The 18,773-nt window shown below is 46.2% G+C and overlaps 2 protein-coding genes across 2 annotated transcripts; both read right to left on the reverse strand.

Moving 5' to 3' along the window:
- Positions 1 to 350: 350 nt before the first annotated feature.
- Positions 351 to 2,905, reverse strand: LOC120956374 (phenoloxidase-activating factor 3-like). Its single transcript, XM_040377789.2, has 5 exons — positions 2,294 to 2,905; positions 2,039 to 2,202; positions 1,293 to 1,501; positions 965 to 1,233; positions 351 to 876 (listed from the first exon to the last, which is right to left on the reverse strand). The coding sequence occupies exons 1-5, from the start codon at positions 2,358 to 2,360 to the stop codon at positions 464 to 466; spliced, it is 1,122 nt and encodes a 373-aa protein (XP_040233723.2). The 5' UTR covers positions 2,361 to 2,905; the 3' UTR covers positions 351 to 463.
- A 63-nt stretch (positions 2,906 to 2,968) lies between these two features.
- On the reverse strand, positions 2,969 to 18,539 carry LOC120954691 (uncharacterized). Its single transcript, XM_049608138.1, has 3 exons — positions 16,263 to 18,539; positions 4,304 to 4,897; positions 2,969 to 4,219 (listed from the first exon to the last, which is right to left on the reverse strand). Exons 1-3 carry the CDS (start codon positions 17,915 to 17,917, stop codon positions 3,322 to 3,324), a joined length of 3,147 nt encoding a protein of 1,048 aa, XP_049464095.1. The 5' UTR covers positions 17,918 to 18,539; the 3' UTR covers positions 2,969 to 3,321.
- Between the last annotated feature and the right edge of the window lie 234 nt (positions 18,540 to 18,773).

Genomic DNA, 18,773 nt, shown 5'->3' on the forward strand with positions numbered 1-18,773 from the left:
CCGTTCTGAATGTTCTGGCCGTTCTAAAACGCTCCAGCCCTCTGGACTGGTCCAACCATTTCCGACCGTTCCAATCGTTCCGGAAATTCCGACTGAAACTGTTAGGTTCAAAATATTGTGACTGTTCCGATGGTTCCAACTGTTCCAACCGTTCCAAAAATTTTCAGTTCCACAGTTCCAGTTGCTCCAGCTGAACCTACTATATTCAAAATGTCGAACCTAGTTCCCATAGTTCCAAATGAGGAACTGCTTAAAGCTGCTAGATGAGTCCGGCATCACTTAGTTTGTTGTATTTAATACAAGTGTATTTAATATAAAAGCATTAATTATTTTACCTATTGTAATGAGAATTACCTTTTTCCAACCATTGCATGCAAATTATGATTAATTTATTGAAGTAAGTACTTTGTTCGTGTGCCCAGACAAACATATTGCTTGTTCTTATTCCACCGAGTATCCTCCTCTAATTCAGCACATTAGCTTCCTGCACAATCCAATCGATAAAGTGCGTCACGTTAGCGAACACGCCCGGCGCTATCTTGGTGCCGCAGGTTTTCACACCGAACGAAACGACTCCCTGCAGGACGAAGCGCGTCGAATCGGACACGTACTGCAGCGGTCCCCCGCTGTCACCGTGGCAGTGAGCCGTCCTATTATTCCCGCCCGCACACAGATGCCCATCGTCCAGCACGATGATCCGGTCCAGCTCCTTGATGCGCATCGCGCAGTCGGGCAGCGGCAGGGCAGGCAGGATGGCGTACCGCAGCACGGCCGACCGCTGTCCCGTCTCCGTCAATCCCCAACCAGTGACGAACGAGTCGGCCGGCCGGTAGGCACGCAGCTGTTCCGTCAGCGGCAAGCAGATTGGAATAACATCTGCGCATGACAGGGAGACGAACGTTTTAGCAAAAACAAAAAAAGAAAAGGAAAAACAGTAACATCATCTGATCGCTCAATTACTCACTGTACCCGATGATGGCGGGGTACTGCAAACGGATGATCGCCAAATCGTTGCGCTTCGAGCGTGCACTATATTTCGGATGCGTCACGATCGTTTCGATCGGGATGCGTTGAGCGGGCGGTCCACAGCTGGCCGAGTACTCAGCGCCATCCACTGCCTCCTCCTCCTCCTCACTCTCGCCACTATCGTACTCGTCGTCTTTGAAGTGAATTCTGTCGTCACAGTCCCGCTGGCGCTCGTTGAGATCATGCACCCCAACACGCACGCCAACGCTGGAAAACAGTTGCGACATTGATTCATCGGCCAGAGCTGTTGAACGGAATTGACTTACACTTTGCGCGCCTTAACGCAGTGGGCCGCCGTCAGTATGTGACGATCGCTGATGAGACTGCCGCCGCATGGAAGATCATCGCTGACACTCGTCTCCAGCAGTGCCATCCAGGGGAAGGCGTATGCTCGGGCCGGCTGACCGTAAGCGATCAATTGCACCCGCGTAACGCCACACAGAATTTCCTTCCGATTGCAGCAGATGTAGTAGATCTAAGGGAAGTGGAGAGATAGTGACAGATCAAGCACTACAGATCAAAGATTAAGGAGCCGCGTCGAGCTCAATATCAGTAGCCTACACTCTCAAGTGAATTACTCCAGATTCAGCCTGTATTCTTGAGTCTATGACTTCCACCTGTGACCGGTTAGAGCCTCATCTTTCCTTAATTTGCCACTGAGTAGATGCCCTAAGCTGACACACTAATGTAGGCCCTTCTGGTGTTTTCAGTGGGTTCAGATTTATTGTACAATTCTCATCTCAAGATCAGTGGCGGATTGAGGATGCTGAGGACTTTAAGCCGTATCAAAAAGGGGGCTCTCCACTCCTCCAGCCTCCTCTGCCTAATGTAAATTAATATGGAAATTTAAATCCAATTTATTGTAAGCGCGTGGAGGATCTTTTTTTGGGAGCCGATTTTGATGTCTCGGGGACCTAAGTGGCCTCCTAGTTTACGTAGTACGTAGATCTCTTGATCATATACTTTAGATATCTTAAAAAAAACAATGATGCCCTTCTTTGGCCCACATTACCTTGGAACCATTGACAGCCTTCTGTACATCGCACAGCTGCCGAAGCGCCTCGTCCCGTACACTGGGCGGCCAATACTTCGGTGGTTCGTTCACGTAATGCAGATACTGTCCGCACAGTGCCAGCTGGACGCACCTTTGCTCGGAGTCACATTCTTGCAGATAACCTTCGGTTGAATGATGCCGGACATTGAGATTTTTTGAGAGAAATTGAGTAGCAATCAAATCAGCTCCAAAAACACTTTCACACACACATACCCCAACACAAGCCTGATAAGCACAGAAGTAGCAACGCCGCTGCAAGACTGTTCGCCATTCGTCGCATCGTCTTATCACAACAAACGGTTGTGCACGTTTCACACTTAGCGCCACCTCTGCCAAATTCACCTCTGCCCGTGCACAAGAATGCGTTCTAACTGGCCATTAGAGCAAGAACCACCCTGACACGCGTACAGCGTACAGCGGAAAGATTGGGAAACACCCAGGCAGTAAGTGCTTGAAGCAACGAAAGATCTATTTGCACGCTTCTTCGTCATCTTTCGACACCGCACGGCACGCGGTACACGTAGCCCGTAACCCATTGAAGCCCAAAATCGCGTCCCTAATTGACACAACAACACCGCAACACCGCTCGGCAACGAGAGACTTGCCGTCACCCACCTAGAAAGACTGTTTCGAGGCATTATTTTGAAAAACACACACCTATTTGCACAGCTTGTTCTTTTTTTTTTTGAGGGGGGTGGGATGTTCGTCCGCGTCCGAAGGTCCTGCTGTTTGTTCCGCAGGTGAGTAGAAAAGTTGCCATTTGTGGTTGTGGAATTTCCGTGTTTGAAACTTATGAATATTCCAATCCAGTAGATGAGACTGTTGAGTCGCAACGGCGCATGTAAATACAGTTGCTGAAATCGTACTTCAAACCATAACGCTACAAAGTTGTTCTTTATGGACTTGTTTTATTAAAAAAAAAATGCACCTTCAATCATGATGACGTCATTTAAGTATCTTCGAGCTACTCTAACAGTTTCAAATGCATTATCCGACATTTTTCGCGTACCTTATACTCATCTACCTTACTTTACAAATAATAATACCTTCTTGTTTTTTATTCAATGCAAGATACTTGTTAAATTCGAATTCATCCCTGGTTTCATCCAGAGCATCCGCCCTTTGGAGCGGCGCACTAAATAAATAACGAGACGCGTCAGAAGTACGCACTGTGTGAGCTCTTTGGTAAATCCTCTTCCACCCTGTGTAGACATCGGGGGGGGGGGGGGGGGGATAAGCGATTAGCGCGGATCGAATATCGGCCCGTAGAACAGCGGCAGCCCGGTCGCATCGTGGCGCAGATAGATCAGGAACGGTGCGTTGCCATTGAACTGGCGCTGGGATCCGATACGATCGACCAGCGCCGAGGTGGCCGCTGCACCCTCCGTACCTTCCTCATCGATCGTGAGATCTAGCTTGTGCAGGATCTGATTCACGTACGGCTTCGGTCCCGCACTGCTGCTACTATCGATCATGTTCGAGAGGTCGCTCTTCGCCGGGCTTAGGATGGAGTTGAAGCCCAGCTTCTGGAAGGACTGCAGCAGATCGACACTGTTCCGGAGGTGCATCTTCGGCAGCCGCACCATCGTCGACTGGAGCTTCATCTGGCTGATCCACGAGTCGAGCATCTTGCCGGTGAGCGTTGCCTGCAGCCGGCGGATGGCCGTCCTGCTCGAGTTGGCCGGCTGTATCAGGTACATCGTGCTGGTGTCGTCCCGGTACGGTAGGCCCACGATCGTGGTGTCGAGCGAGTCGCGCACACGGTAGAACGGCAGGCAGCCGCTCATGCTCATCATCTTTACGCGGTACGACGGTCCATCGAGCCCGTCCGGGAAGAAGGGTGCATCGCGCGTTACGAGCGGTTCGAACTGCGTCTTCCACTTGGCTTTGAAGTAGAGCGCGTTCGCGATCACCACACTCGAGCTGGGGCTCAGCGGACCCTCGAGCATGTTGCGTATCTTGCCGGCGGTAACGTCACTGACCCAACGGTTGATCAGCGCGGTGGAGGCGGCGGATGCTTGTGGGTCGATCGGTTGAATCAGCGCACCGTACAGGCTGCGGGCAAGCATGACGTACTGCTGACGCATGGGCAGATCCTTCTGGTAGAAGATACCGTTCGCGACACGGATTACCTGTGACCTGACAGGGAGAGAGAGGGAGAGAGAGGGAAGAATAAAGGTCAGTAAAAGCTCAAACAGGTCGTGCCAATTTAGTGCCACTTACTTTGGAGCCGGACCACCTTCCCCATCTTCGTAGTCATCATCGCGCGGGCACGTTTGACGGCGCCACTGATCCCGCCGACTGTCGATCGGCTCCGGTGACATCAGGTTCGCCAGCACGTTCCCATACCGCTGATGCATACGCTTCCAGTTCATGCTGGACGGTGTCAGCACCTTGCCAAACTCTTCGTGCGTACTTCCGCCCGACCCAAGGAACAGCAGGTTCGCAACGGTAATGATGCTCAGCGGTGAGAACAGCTCGGTGCGGCTTTGCTGTTGCGGCAGCGTACGGCTGATGCGCATCATAAAGTCAACGACCAGCTGGGAGATTTTGGCATCATTGTCCGGGGTTAGTGCAGGCAGCTGGCTCGGTGCATTGGTCGGTGGTGCCGGTGGGCGAGGTCGAACCGTGGAAGGCGCTGGGGTGCCATCGGTTTCAAAGCTGTGACGCAGTGCGACTCGCTGCGCCGTACGCACCATTGGTGTGTAGCGCGCCTGCGGGGCTTGTGTGTAGTACCGATTCCACTGACCATGAACGATCGGCACCAGAAGCACGCACAGTGCGATGGGAAGCATTTGCAAGTGTTTCATTGTGGAGCTGTCAACAAAAAAGGAAAGGAAGGAAGAAAAGAATAGTTTTAATAACGGACAATTTACCTACTTACGAATTTACATAAAAACGGCCAACAGACACACAGGGTTCGAACGGCTGTACGAGTACGTGCTCAGTTTAGCAATGTGGCAACCGTTCCGAATGATTGTTTGTCGTGATAGTCGGTTTTGGGATCGAACAGACGCTGGTGGACTGGCGGGAACAAGTTTCAACCCGACTGCTTCAACTGCTGGAAATACCCAAAACTGGAAAATCCAACCCTCATTTCATCATGCTCACGAGCGCAGCGTGCTTGGTCGCCGACCATGGCGGACCGACGGTCGTGCCCACATTTCGTTACAGAACGGAGATAGTATGAACAGAAATAAAATACTATCAATCGTACCGTACCGCACGGTACGGGATGTTCGTGACCGCTTCAGCAAATGGGAGCTATTAATCTTCTTTCATTTTGCAACATTACAATGGCGAAGTAGGAAGGAGAAGTACACCGTAATACGTCAAGGCAGTTCGCTTTAATTGACGAGCAGTTTAAAAATACAGAATTGCCGATCGGGGTGCGTCTGTAAATCTTACTTCCCCATTTGCAGCGAAACCCTTCGATGACAAGCGTGCAACCGGCAAGCTAGAAGTACGCTAATGAGTAATTTACAGGCCACCCTTAGAACGTGTTGGCGAGTGTGTGTGTGTGCATTTGCGTCATAACTGTGTGTCCTTGCCGACTCTTGATGATTGCATCACGAGATGCGATATTTTTCCTGTCATTCAACATGTCTTGCATGATTTGCTGGCGCTACGGAATATTGTGTTTTGATTTGGTATCTGTTCCCGAGTTGAGCGGATAAGGCGCTTTGAAGTTATCAGCGTAGCTCGAATATCCTCGCATGCCGAATATCGCCTTTTTAGATCAAAACATGGTACCACATGAGTCTTAAGTGAATCTCCAAGGGACCTAAAGCCTGGAGAGATATCTTGGATCTTGGAGACTATAAATCAACGCGTTACTTTTCAGTACCCAACAACTATACTATAGAGCATCTATTGATGGGTAAATAAAATATTGTGTGAACTGCTTGTCAAACATTCACCTTAGCATCTTAGTATCTCTTCAATGTCAATAAAATCAACAATTTATCTTGTAGAGACTACATCAAAGAGAGATTTTCAAATATCAATAAGTAAGACATTATTTGGCATTTCAGAATTCATAACTCTCATTAGTAACAATTCTTCTTATAAGTTTGAATACATCAAAAAGCAAATCTGCATACATGGCGAGCCACATAAATCGGGAGCAGACTGTACTGGAATGATCTACTAAGCGAAAGAAATTGCTTTCCTTGTCAAACCCACCCTTCATTACTTATCTTGACAGCTGTCAGTTACACTGGGCAGTATACATCCCACGATTACTTGTAGTACATAGTGATCATACTGATGGCTAAATCTAATCGACCCCGGCATAATAACCCCGGAGATAATTGCCACAACAACTGTGGACGTTCCACAGTGCATCGCTTCCGGTGATCACGACCTACACGATCTCACGACAATTTCGCTTGAAGCCTCCGTACCGTACCCCATAAGCGATCCCGTTTGTTCCCGTGGCAAAGCAAAAGGGCAAACAATGTACACCGCACAAACAGCCGAGGCCATCGATCAGCGCCATCTTGCACGACAAACAAACGTACAAACGGAGTTGTCAGTGGGGTGACGCGCGTTCGTGATCATCACCTTCCGCGACTGAAAAGTGAGCACTTGGCGAGTTATTTCAATTTTGCTTGCTCGCTGCTAATTTGATGCACATGCTTAAGTGAGTGCTAACTGTGGGATCGGGCGATTCGCATTAAGGGCGTTAGATTGAGGAAATGTTCTCGATCACAGAACCGGTTCCAGGAGCTAAGGGGGCCCGATCATTCCTGTTCTCGTTTTGGTGCGGTGGGGATTGTTTCGCCCTAGCGACGGGCAGGCTAAGTCGTCTAACCTTTCCAACACGTGGCTTAATAATTAAGGAAGATTAGATAAGTTGAGCTATAAACAAGAATCTTGTACGCAACAGGAATGTTGGACTGCGGATGGATGTGCGTTATGGATGAGTTCCATCAACATGACATGAGTGGAAAACAGATCAGATCTGTTTCTTTTTTGGGAAGTTACACGATCGCAGGTATTTACTTAGCAACTTCAAAGCGACTCCCTAACTCTCTGAGATCCTGACGTCACAATATTTTCATTATTCCACAAAAAAGAAAACGAAATGTTTGATCAGATGTTCTCTACTGCTTTGGTAATCGTTTAACACATCTCCGATTCTTGAGCAATTACCACTCATACAAATATTTGCCCACTTTGCCACTTTTACTTTCAACCCCGGTGTCAATGTCAGCCGACCAGCCCGCCCGTCGGCCGCTCCGAGCGATTCGTCATCCCGTCCGTCAGGTTCAGTGTTTACAAAACAAACCATTCAACAAAACCCGATGACGAAAGCGGTTTGCCAAACTGTTTCCATAATATGCGGGTCACACAGACGGCGGTAGGCGGAGAAACAAAAAAAATAATATGCGTAATAAAAAGAGATGAACTCATCATTTCGGGTTTCTGTTTCTAAAAATGTGGTGAACATGTCACTGTTTTCTGAGAACCTTGCCTAACTATTTTTCGTCAATGATGCGTAATGCATTGATGACTTTCGTTAGACACCCAGTGTCATCACAAAACCATACCATTTTAAAGCATTTCTTTGTGACTATTAATGTAATTCTAAAAGAGAAGCCAAACCCTCTAAATGGTGTTACTTTAAATTCCACAAAAAGGAAAGGAAAACATCGAACGATCTCCTTCTCCATCGAATAATGTGCGCTTCGAGAATAAATCTGCCAGCTCCACCCGATCTCCCATTATCATCTGTCGGATAAATACTGATTAAGATGCAAAATAAACTATCCGTCACTGAAGTTGTCTCGCATTAAAACACGATCTGTGAAGCTAAAACCGGTATTGGGCGGTATCTATTGCCATAAAGTGCCAGTCCCGGTTCTCTTGGCTGTTCTCTTGTGCCCGGGAATAGCTGTGAATAAAACAAAAAGGAATAACAACAACGACGAGACAAATGCAAATTGATGTTAAATATGCACCCGTGGTGACAGACAAACCCCGACCCGGTTAGGATGGTGAAGACAAACACGTTTGAAAGAAGATCATCACTTCACAAAACAAACGAATGTCCATCATGGTAGTCTCCATCGTCACTGTTAGTAAAGAGCGGCATGATGGTGTTAGCTTTTTCAGTAAATAAAGAACAGCACAATAGTAACAACCAGAAGAAAAAAACACAAACACACAGAGCAGCTCGCCAGCTCATCATCAATGGATTTGGGTATTTTACGATTATTACACCGCAATTACTGCTACCTGGAGCTCGCGAGGTGAACTTTCAGTGTGCATAATTTGCTTACACTCGCTATTGCGCAGGCACACGAAAGGGTTGGGGATGTGTAGTGTTGAAGAGTAAGCACCGCAACACAAACGTCCATAAAACGTACCGCAAAGCATCACTAATGACGTACCGAGAAGCTTAGACGCCTTTGGTTCAAGGTTTTCCTGAACGAGCGAGAGAAGCTGAAAAAACAACCTATCCATCTCGAATTCTATTGCGAGTGTTCTAGACCTTTTTAAAAGCTATGGAGATCAATGTGAAGAGCAGCTTTCTGGGACGTAGGATGCTCTCAATTCTGGCACGCTTGTTTGATAAATGTAATTCCAGTTCACCAATAGCACACCACAAACTTCCTGATACCTTGTGAGGTATTTTGTACTACGTATTAACTTCACTCGATCACCATTTCTAAATCAGTGACAGATGTGAACTCTCCAGCTCTGAACAGAAAACTCCAACGAACAAGCGAACAGCACACACAAACGACACAAAGCACCAAGTACGACAAACTTAATTATCACACAATGTGCATCACAACCACTGCCCTGGGATGCCCTTCGTTGCATTCACCACAAAGACCACTCGCTCACGATCGCGATCGCGTTCCCAGGCGCACATCCAATCACAACTGCCGGAAAGGAACAAAGCCATGCCAAGGTTTCGCATTTTTCACAGTTTTGCAAACCGACTAATTACACTCGATCGCTAATCAATTAGCTTTGCTACAATTCTTACCAGCTCGCTAGAACCCTCTTTTGCACTTTAAAATCATCTATCGACTCAAACTCACCATTCAACTCCAACGTTCAACTTTCGATTGTTTCCTATTACCTATACAGACACTCTGCTGTGTGCTCCAAACTCTATAGACTGCAGCCTACACAACCGTTACGCTGGTGTACGCTCTCGAGACTGAATGGCTTCGATCGGCGGTGAAACAGTTTTATGTGCTTCTGTTGCGTCCGTCACCATGACTCATGTGCCGTGGCGGAACAGATGTAACGCCAGGGCAATGGGGCACGCATGGTGTCGTTCCCCATGCTGCTGCTGCTGCTGCTGCTGCTGCTGCTGTTTCCTCATGGAGTGCTTGGACGTAAAAGTGCAAAATTTGCAATCGCAAATGGCACCAAGAGACTCGAGAACACGTGTTACACGTTTTGGGAGGTCGGTCGGGTTGTTTGAGGATCGTGTTCAAATAGTGAGCGTCCTTTACGCTCCGTTTCTCGGAAGCAGTGGTAGCACTGGTGCGACCTCTTTCTTTCGGTGATCCCTCCGAAAGTGGTAGTCCTTGACGGGTGGAAGGAAGAACAGTTCTGCAAGGGTCAAGATTCGCACGAGAGTTTAGGAAAGTCCAAAGTGTGCCGAGTACAGACTGGGCCAGACGAATGGTTGAACTCGTCGGAGGTCATGGATCTAGAGCTTGGTAGTAGCGTCAGTCAGTAGAGTGAAGACCTATGCGGTGGTGTCTCTGGTTGTTTAAAAGATCATCTGGATCAAGATTGTGGAAAGCCCAGTAACCTTTACTTCCATTTCCTTGATGTTATTTAACATAATCAGTGAATTCCAGCTGCTCAAACAAATATGCGTATTAATCCCACAATAAACAAACATTAACTGCCCGCCATTATAAATCCTTGGTCTAATCAACTAGGTCTAATCGGAAGCTTAAACACACTCTAAAAGCATTTAACGCCTTCAAAATGACATCATAACCATGGAGCTAGTGCCGGATGAAAACGATTCTGTTTCAATGTGTTTACGGTGCAGTAAGATAACATCTGTCGTTGTATATTTAAAGATTTCGTTTCACTTTTCGCTTTCCCGCTTGCTGTACCCTAAATAGCGATGATGCGCCATTACGCGAGAGGAACATATCATGGAAAAAGAATTTAACCACAACCGGCCATACCGGCTGCATCATACGACAGGAATGGGAAGCATTCTATTTGCATTGATAAGGCCGGCTACTTGCACTGGCTGGCGGCCAATTCGTCACGTTCGCTTGTGTAACTTGCGGCGCCGATAACGGAGTTATCTTTCTCTCCCTCTCGTCGTCTGATACTCGACGGCAGACGTCATTGCGTACGTTCTTGGCTCCAATCCACGAGAAGGTTGCTTCTTTGACACCATCTCGTACGCCCATTCATAAATCTGGCGCAATGTACATCGGTAGGATGTTTACCAGAAAGCGTATAGAATGTGCAAACTCATCATTCTACAGTCATACCGTATTCTGAGAATACCGTGTTCCCTATATGGGCTTATCACTCAAATCGACAACTGTTAGATATTTGGTTGGATTGAATGGCAAAACTGGAGAAGAGAGACCGGTGACGCTCAATGTAATTTGAAAGAGCTAAACAAACATGAACCAAAAGCCCATGCATACATTGAAGATATTCTGGACTGATATTGGTTCAGATAGACGTCACAGAAAAGCGAAGCTGCGGTTTTTCCGCGTCAGTTTTTCACGCGGGTCCTTTTGCTGGTGGGATATTTCTTGCGCAAATACCCTGGGGTTTGTTTGTCATTTTGATACTCGAGATAAACAAATCTTCATGCGAAGAAATAATAAAGCAAATATGTACAACTCTTTACACTTTTTGACCTCTACACTGTCCTAAGCACTCATTTGGCTTGATGGGATGCCAAACCATTTAGTAGTTTAATAATTTAACACATCGTTAAACTTTGCAATTTGTTACGATTAGGCTTGTAAAATGTAGATACTTTCAATTACAATTAGAATAGAGTTTAACTGTCGCTAATTGCGTATGTGATTAGGGAGTGATTACTTTGAACTGTTAAAATGAGTGCTAAAATTACTCAAAGATTGAAAAAGTAATGATGGTAGTATAATTTTAATGGTTTAATGGTGTTTTTTTCTTAAATTGCTTTAACGGTATAGTAGAGATGACCATGATCTCAGTTTCTATTTGTGAACAAACGTCTGCTTCAATACCTGCATGAGCAATACTTAAACTTTACGGCCCATAACGACCTTCCGGGGTACATCGTGAATGGTTATTCCATTGAAAATATCATAACCGTGGTAAATTTCTAATCTCTCCTGCCCTTTGACATGAGCATGTATATAGTAATCGAATAAAACTTATTCATCTTCCGCTGTACCATGGCGCCATAAAAATATATCGGGAATGGAATAGAATATAATGATCATTGCAGACATTTTCTACGAATTATCATCGCTCATCTACACCGGGTTTCATCCCGGAGATGCATCAACCGTCGGTGCATCACTCAGCTTCCCTGCCGAGGCGTGTGGCATGAACCGTTTTGTTAAAAGTTCACCCCACGCTCAATATTTGTAAGGAAAATCCAGAAAACATCCAACTCCAAGCACCATGCTCCAAAGCTACACCTCTAACAAACGTTGAGACCCCAAGCACTACTAGCTTGTACGCTTGACTAATCCACCCTCCGCTCAACTCAATGACGGAAACGTAAAGCTATATGACGACATCTTCCATAGAGTTCGTACCACTGCGGTGCGGTGCATTAAATCCACCCAGCACGACCGAAACGCTTGCGCCCGATTTCCTCGTGCTCTTTGTACCATTGATTTCAAGATCAATACAATCCGATTAGACGACCACCCAATGGGCCAGAAAACGGTCGGGAACAGTGCAACCGTGAGTCACGGCATCGCGTTCTCAGGATAACGTACCGTCGTGCGTATAGTTCCTCCCTTTGGACTTTGTATCGCACCAGTACGGGGTGTCACATGTAATTATGGTTTTGCAAGTCACAATTGGGAGAACAATTGGTGCGCCGGGTTAGCGTACCAATTTGTCGCTAACTGTTGTGCGCAAATCGTTTAACTCACGGCTTAGCAATGTGATGCTGTACTTTCCGACCCCGAGACAGGAAATTCAATTGAAATGCCTTAACTCTCAAATCAGAATTTAATGTGGCATCCTTTTATGGTACACAGTTGCAGTACATTACACATCATGCAGATATTTACACGACAGGTGATGATGAATTCGATGCGATACGGTCTATGCCGAGCGTGAAATGTGCCAAAATTACTCCCAAATCTGTAGAGTGTTGTAGGTAAATTAGTGGTTTTTATTACCACTGTTAATAAGGGTGTTATTATCAGGGTGTAATTTACCGCTCTTATAGTTTTCACAAGAATATGCAAATACAGTGAACCCTCTCTTATTTGAGAGGCGACGGGACTGTCGAATAAGAGGGGTTTTCAAATTACAGAGGTTGAAAGTGAATGAAAGGTCCATTCAAACAAGAAAGAGACAGAACATTTAGTATGCAGCCTTAACTGTTGCTATAGGAAACTGCGAACAGAATCGCTAATTTGAGCATACATCTTTCAATAACCATGGCAACACCATACTCAAATAAGAGGGACACAGATTTCAGAGGTTTTCCAAATTAGAGGAACAAAAATGTACTGGAAATCAAGGGACTGTGCAAAATGTTCAAATAAGAGAGGTTTTTCAAATTGGAGAGGTGTCAAATAAGAGAGGGTTCACTGTATATTAAAACACGTTTAAATCGCCAAGGTCATACGGCCGACGTCTACCATAGCGAAAACAGTCTACTAAGATGCAGCAGCAAAATCTCGTGTAACGGTAGCACCATGATGTCATGATACTAGAACTCAGTGAGGAAAGGTGAGCTAGAAAAATGATTCAAATTGATTGGAGACGAGATGGGGAAACATATTCATGCAGTTTTTAAGTACTTTGAGTCCGTGTTCTGAGAAATTTTACTTAAAATGTATCACATGGTTCACGAACAGTCGAGCTGGAGAACATACAGAGCATTGTCATTTGCCCGAAACACCAAACCAGCTGAAACCAAACTAATGAAAATGATTTAGTAGGCTCTAAATATGATATATGTTGCCAATTTGTCAATGGAACTTGGCCACGTAGTTCGTAAATGCAATATTTCTACCAGAGAATAATTGGAACAAGTCTTGTAGGATGAGTGGATAAAAAATACGCCATTTTAATGGTTTAAATGAGTTCTTGCGTTGTGCAAGTAGTCACCAATAGTCATAAATGCAATAAGAAACAAGATTAGGACATTTTTTGATTCCATAACCTTTGTTTTCATACGCATATTACGCCAAAAGTCAGATAGACGAATACTTTTTGCGCACCAATCAAATGACTTTTTTAGTTTTTTAAAATAATTTAGTTGTTATTTCACTATTTTAATGCTTATTTTTAGCAGTACGTGTATATTGATGGTTCCTTTATCAAACCCCATGATTACTTTTACCACCTCATGCCTTTTGCGGCCATAATTCGCCTTTTTCTGCAAAATATTCAGCTAGACGAATACTTTTTGGACTGACTGTATAGATATCAGAAAAATAGAAATTTTCGTATTTTCGTAGTTCAAACGCATTTCAATTGCACTAAGTTGAAACATACATTTACCTTCTTGACACTTTCAATTGCTTTTTTTTATGTCATTCATTCATACCTGTACGACTATGAAATGCAGTTCGGCGTTCAAGCTACTCCGTAGCAAAACAATATTATGCGCCTAAAAGTATATAACGTTTCCACAGTTTTTATTACATACATTTAGGCGTTTTCTTACACAGTGACCTATGTACGACCACGTACTGGCCAAGTTGTAAAGGTTTTCATGGAAATTAAATTGATTTAATTGAACGAAATTCGATGATCTTCGATCTTCCACGGCGCTTTATGATTTGGCTTGAGAACTGTTTTTTTTTGTGTATAGTTGGGCTGAAATTGTCTAGGCCTATTTTTGGATACATTTTTTGACCATATCCATTTAAGAGTGAATCAATTAAAGGTATGTTCCTTCTTTTCGGTACCATTTGTGTAGTGCAATTTGGAAAATAGTTCTAATTTTCGGCGATCATCTCTTAATTCGACGAAAAGTTCACCGGTTGCTCCACCACTTCCCAGTGAGCATCCTTTTGAAAGCTGGTAATAGGAAATAGTCGCTGGCAGCCAGGTCCGGATCATACGGTGGGTGGGGAAGCAATTCTTAGCCCAATTCATGATTTGTGGATCAATTTAACTTTGCGGTAGTTTTTCATAATTTTGTGGATTTTTTTTATGTTTTCTTCTGTAACCATCACTTTTGGGCGTCATCTGTGTGCAGTGTGTCCGCCGTGCTCATTTCATCACGTTTTAACCTTAGCATATCCATAATAGCATATCAATAATAACAAAACATCATTATTATTATTATTATTATTATTATTATTATTATTATTATTATTATTATTATTATTATTTTTATTATTATTATTATTATTATTATTAATATTACTATTATTCATATTACTATTATTATTTTTATGATTATTATTAATATTATTATTTATTGAAAATTGTTCGTCTCAAGGACTATACAATTGTATACTTAATGCGTATACACTAACTCTAACCCTAAAGCTAACCCTAATTTAAAATTAATACGGTCCAATTACTTAAGAAATCCAGAGCTAAAAAAAAGGATATAAATAACAAAGAAAAAAAATGAGAAAGAAAAAAATGTGAATTTACCAGATCACAACTGAACAGATTGGAAAGAATAAACCAGGTCACAAAGGAAAGAAAATTGGGAAGAATAAAAACAGATAAAACGACAGACAGATAAAAATAAAAGACAGTTACGCAAGAACATTTCAGGGGGATGAGAAGAGAGACGATTACGAAAGAAGGATAGAGACATAGAGAACTCAAAGAGGTCAGCAAAAAAAAAAAACTGCAAATCGCTGACAGGAGAGGCAATGACAAGAAGAATTAGATGCTGTTTTAATTAGAACACGCACTAGGCGGTTGAGGAGGGTCTAGTCAATGTGAGGGCTCTAAAAATGGAAAGAGTATCATGTATTTCAATGACTTGATTTTCACTGCTTAAGCCGTCTACATCGTAAATCCTAAATCCGCCAATAAGATCAATAAGCAATTCTTCAGTAGCCAGCATGAAAATATAAAAAAATATCGGCAGTATTGTTATGCATGCGTAGAAGCAGTAGCGATGTTTGTCTCACCTTCAACATGAACTGCTCAGAGCCTGTTGGTAACATCTGGAGTTACAGACAGCTCTAGGGGAAGTTCAATTCGCAGTTCAACGCGTAGTGAGAGAGAAAAATCATCAGTAGAAGAGAAACCTATTCCATTGTTGTCTATTGCGTCTTTCAGACTGTATGCAGCGTCGAATTACAGTTTTTGTTTTCTTTCAATCAGCACTATTGAATTACTACAATTGTACCACTTAAGATTTTCATATCAATTGATATTCGGTGGCAAATTGTGGCACTATGTATTCTTTCTGCACGGGTCGCATAGCTCCGAACACGGTACAGATAGCTCCGAGCGAGGTAGGATCAGGTCGATCAGCACCTCACCAATTCCATCCTCCAGACAGATAAAGCAAGGCAACAAGTCAGCCCGAAGACAAAAACAAGATAATAAAACTCGACCTGGAAGCTGGATGCTCCAGAAATCCCTTTCTCCCCTCCATTCATTATCACTAGAATTACCAATTCCATTCCAAAAGCATTTCAGTGCTTAATCATCCAAAAGAGCATTAAAAAAACCCACGATCCTTACAGCCCCAAACGGGTTCTCCCAATAAGGAAACTTACCCGTCCAACCGGGCAGAACTTATATCAAACGTTTGTTTCTACCCATGCATAAACACCTGCATCCCTCCAATTATTTATAACAGCACACTATCAGCTTCGTACAAGTGTAAAATAGATATATTTCATACGCTTATTCTTATACTAAACTAGAGCAATGCAATTGCACATTATCGCATGAATGTAGTAAATAAAAAACCGGTGTTCTTCCTGCTTTTCTCCGTCCCGGTCGGACTAGCCGGACCGGAATGCATTCTTCAACCCTACTGGTGAACCGCTAGGGCGCTGGATCGTAGATCGTGCCGTAGAACAGGGGCAGTCGCGTTTCGTCATGCCCGACCAGCAGCAGGAACGGTGCGTCGATGCGCAAATTGATGGACGGCAGCGCCCGGAAGATGGTGGACGACGTGATCGCCCCACCCTCCGTACCCTTCTCGTTGATCTCCAGCTCGACCCGGTGAATGAACTCGCTCACGTGCAGCTGCGGGCCGGCCCCCCTTGCCGGCTCCTGCTGCTGGCCAGTTGCAGCGTTGATGTTGTTACTGTTGCTCGTACCGCGCCGTATGTCTGTCGACGACGGCTGCAGTTGCGGCTGGGAGTAGTGGTCCTCGTGCGGAAAGATGACGGCCGTTGGGTCGGCCGGCCGTTCGGTATCCGCTAAGCCAAACCGGGTCGCAAACTGTTCGACTGACAGTGGTGGCACCGCCACCATCCCGGACAGGTCGCTCTGCCCGCGGTTAAAGATCGTGTGCAGCCCGAGCCGCTGCAGCACGTCGCGCAGATTGATCGTGTTGGTGATCTGCATCTTCGGCAGCTGCAGGTACATCTTGCGCTGCGTCATCTTCGACACGAGCTCGCCGATCATGGCCGGCGTTAGGCGGCGCTGGAACTCCTGCATCCTCTGGCGCGTACTATTGTTCGGCTGTATGATGTACAGCGCTGACTTGTTGCCCTGGTACGACAGCCCAACGATCTTCGCGTCCAGCTCGGGCGAATCGTAGTACGGGTAGCAGCCAACGGTCGACATGCTCGGTATCAGCTTCAACTCTCGCCCGTACCCGTCCGGGTAGAACGGTTTCAGCTCGGTCGCCTGCGGCTCGAACGGTTCCGACCAAAGCCCCTTGAAGTACAGAGCGCTCGCGACGATCATTTCCGCGTCGGCCGCCACCGACTCGGACACGATGTCCCGGATCCGGCCCTCGGTGCTGCGGGCTGCCCACGCATTGATCAGTGCCACTGCCTTGGCCGGATTGGCGGCGAACGGTACGTTGGTGGCATTGCTGCTGTAGTACCGGTTCGAGTAGTACGTGAAGCCACCATTCAGCGGGAAGCCCTCCTGCACAAACACCGCGTTCGTGACGCGTATCACGTCCTTCTGGAGCGGGAATTCGGCCGCAGCGGCCGCCGCATCCTCCTCGTCGTCATCGTCGTAGCACGGGTTGGAGGTGCGCCAGTGTGGCGGCCGCCGGTCGAACTCGGTCCGGGCCAGATCCTTCAGCATGTCGCTGTACAGCTGGTGGATGTTGTGCAGATGGTTCCGATACTGCTCGAACCCGAGCACCTGGATCAGCTCGTCCTTGGTTTTGGCCTCCGCCCCGAGCAGCATCAGCGACAGGGCGCACGCAATGCTGACGGGCGAGAAGACGGCGGCCTTGCTCTGCTGCCCCAGTATGCTGCCGATCAGCCGGGCCAGCTCGGTAACGGCGGCCGACGCCGGGTTGTACCGGAACGTATCCCGCGTCGCCGGCGGCTGTGACACAACGGGTGCCGGTGCTGCCTGTGTTAGTGCGGGAGCAGCGAACGAGGAACCACGATTGCCGTACTGTGGTTGCGAGCGGAAGGTTTGCTGCGACTGTGCGAGTGCTGCCGAAGTCTGCAGTGCAACGCAGCCCAGTAGCAGCAGTAGCCGTGCGACGCTTTCGTCCCGTCTGATGCCCATCTTCACGCTAATCACACAATGACCTACACACAAACACGAGAGCTCGAACCAGCAGCTCGAATCACACACTCCTCTGCTGTCTGGTGTCCGTTGTGGACGATCGACACCACCACACTGAACTGCAGCGACGGGTTGGTAGTATGGTTTTTATAACGATTATAGGCAGGGCACAGAGCAGAAGCACCACAAAAACCGGAATCCCCGCCGATCGTTTCAGAACACTGAACGTAAGAGCGAGATAGAGAGAGATAGAGAGAGTGATCGTTCTGATGGAAGCGAGATAGATCCCCTCCGAGGGTCTAGACGTATATACGGTGGGACGGGTTTCTCTACCGATTCTTCCGCCTCTCGATCATATCTCACTCAGGATTTAGGTTATGGCAATCACTTCCAGTACTACTGGCACGAACTACTTGTGCGTGTCCTGTCTCGCACACGCAAAAAGTTCCGAATTCCCGGAACGATCGATCCGACACGTATCACGTTCGGTGCACGATTAACGCAATCACCACAAAACGCTGCTGATTGATTAGTGGAAGAGGAGGATGTTGTTTTCGCGTGCTTGACTGCAGGCAACCTCTCTGCTGCTCCGCAGATTGTCTACTGTCGATCGTTCCGTGAACGGAGAGGTTTAATTTACATATTCGCACCCAATCACCGACCTGCACACATACAGCCGCACGCAAACCGTGCTGGGAATGGTTGTGTGCGTGCACATCTAGTAGTAATACAAACAAGCCACACACACACAGAAGCTCAAACGAACCCTCGGCACGGGCTGACAGGTTTTCGATCGTGCAATTGACGCCAAAGAGACAAAGCAGGCCGCGCCGGTCACACGCAGGACACACACATA

This window comes from Anopheles coluzzii, chromosome 3, assembly GCF_943734685.1.
Source record: "Anopheles coluzzii chromosome 3, AcolN3, whole genome shotgun sequence".
Lineage (NCBI taxonomy): Eukaryota > Metazoa > Arthropoda > Insecta > Diptera > Culicidae > Anopheles > Anopheles coluzzii.

Coding starts and splice junctions, on each gene's coding strand:
- LOC120954691 (XM_049608138.1), bottom strand. CDS start 17,917: ATGGGCATCAGACGGGACGAAAGCGTCGCACGGCTACTGCTGCTACTG. Junction 4,898..16,262: donor GGCACGATCTACGATCCAGC/GCCCTAGCGGTT, acceptor TTTTGTTGACAG/CTCCACAATGAAACACTTGC. Junction 4,220..4,303: donor GAAGGTGGTCCGGCTCCAAA/GTAAGTGGCACT, acceptor TCTCCCTGTCAG/GTCACAGGTAATCCGTGTCG.
- LOC120956374 (XM_040377789.2), bottom strand. CDS start 2,360: ATGCGACGAATGGCGAACAGTCTTGCAGCGGCGTTGCTACTTCTGTGC. Junction 2,203..2,293: donor CTTATCAGGCTTGTGTTGGG/GTATGTGTGTGT, acceptor ATTCAACCGAAG/GTTATCTGCAAGAATGTGAC. Junction 877..964: donor CCCCGCCATCATCGGGTACA/GTGAGTAATTGA, acceptor TGTCATGCGCAG/ATGTTATTCCAATCTGCTTG.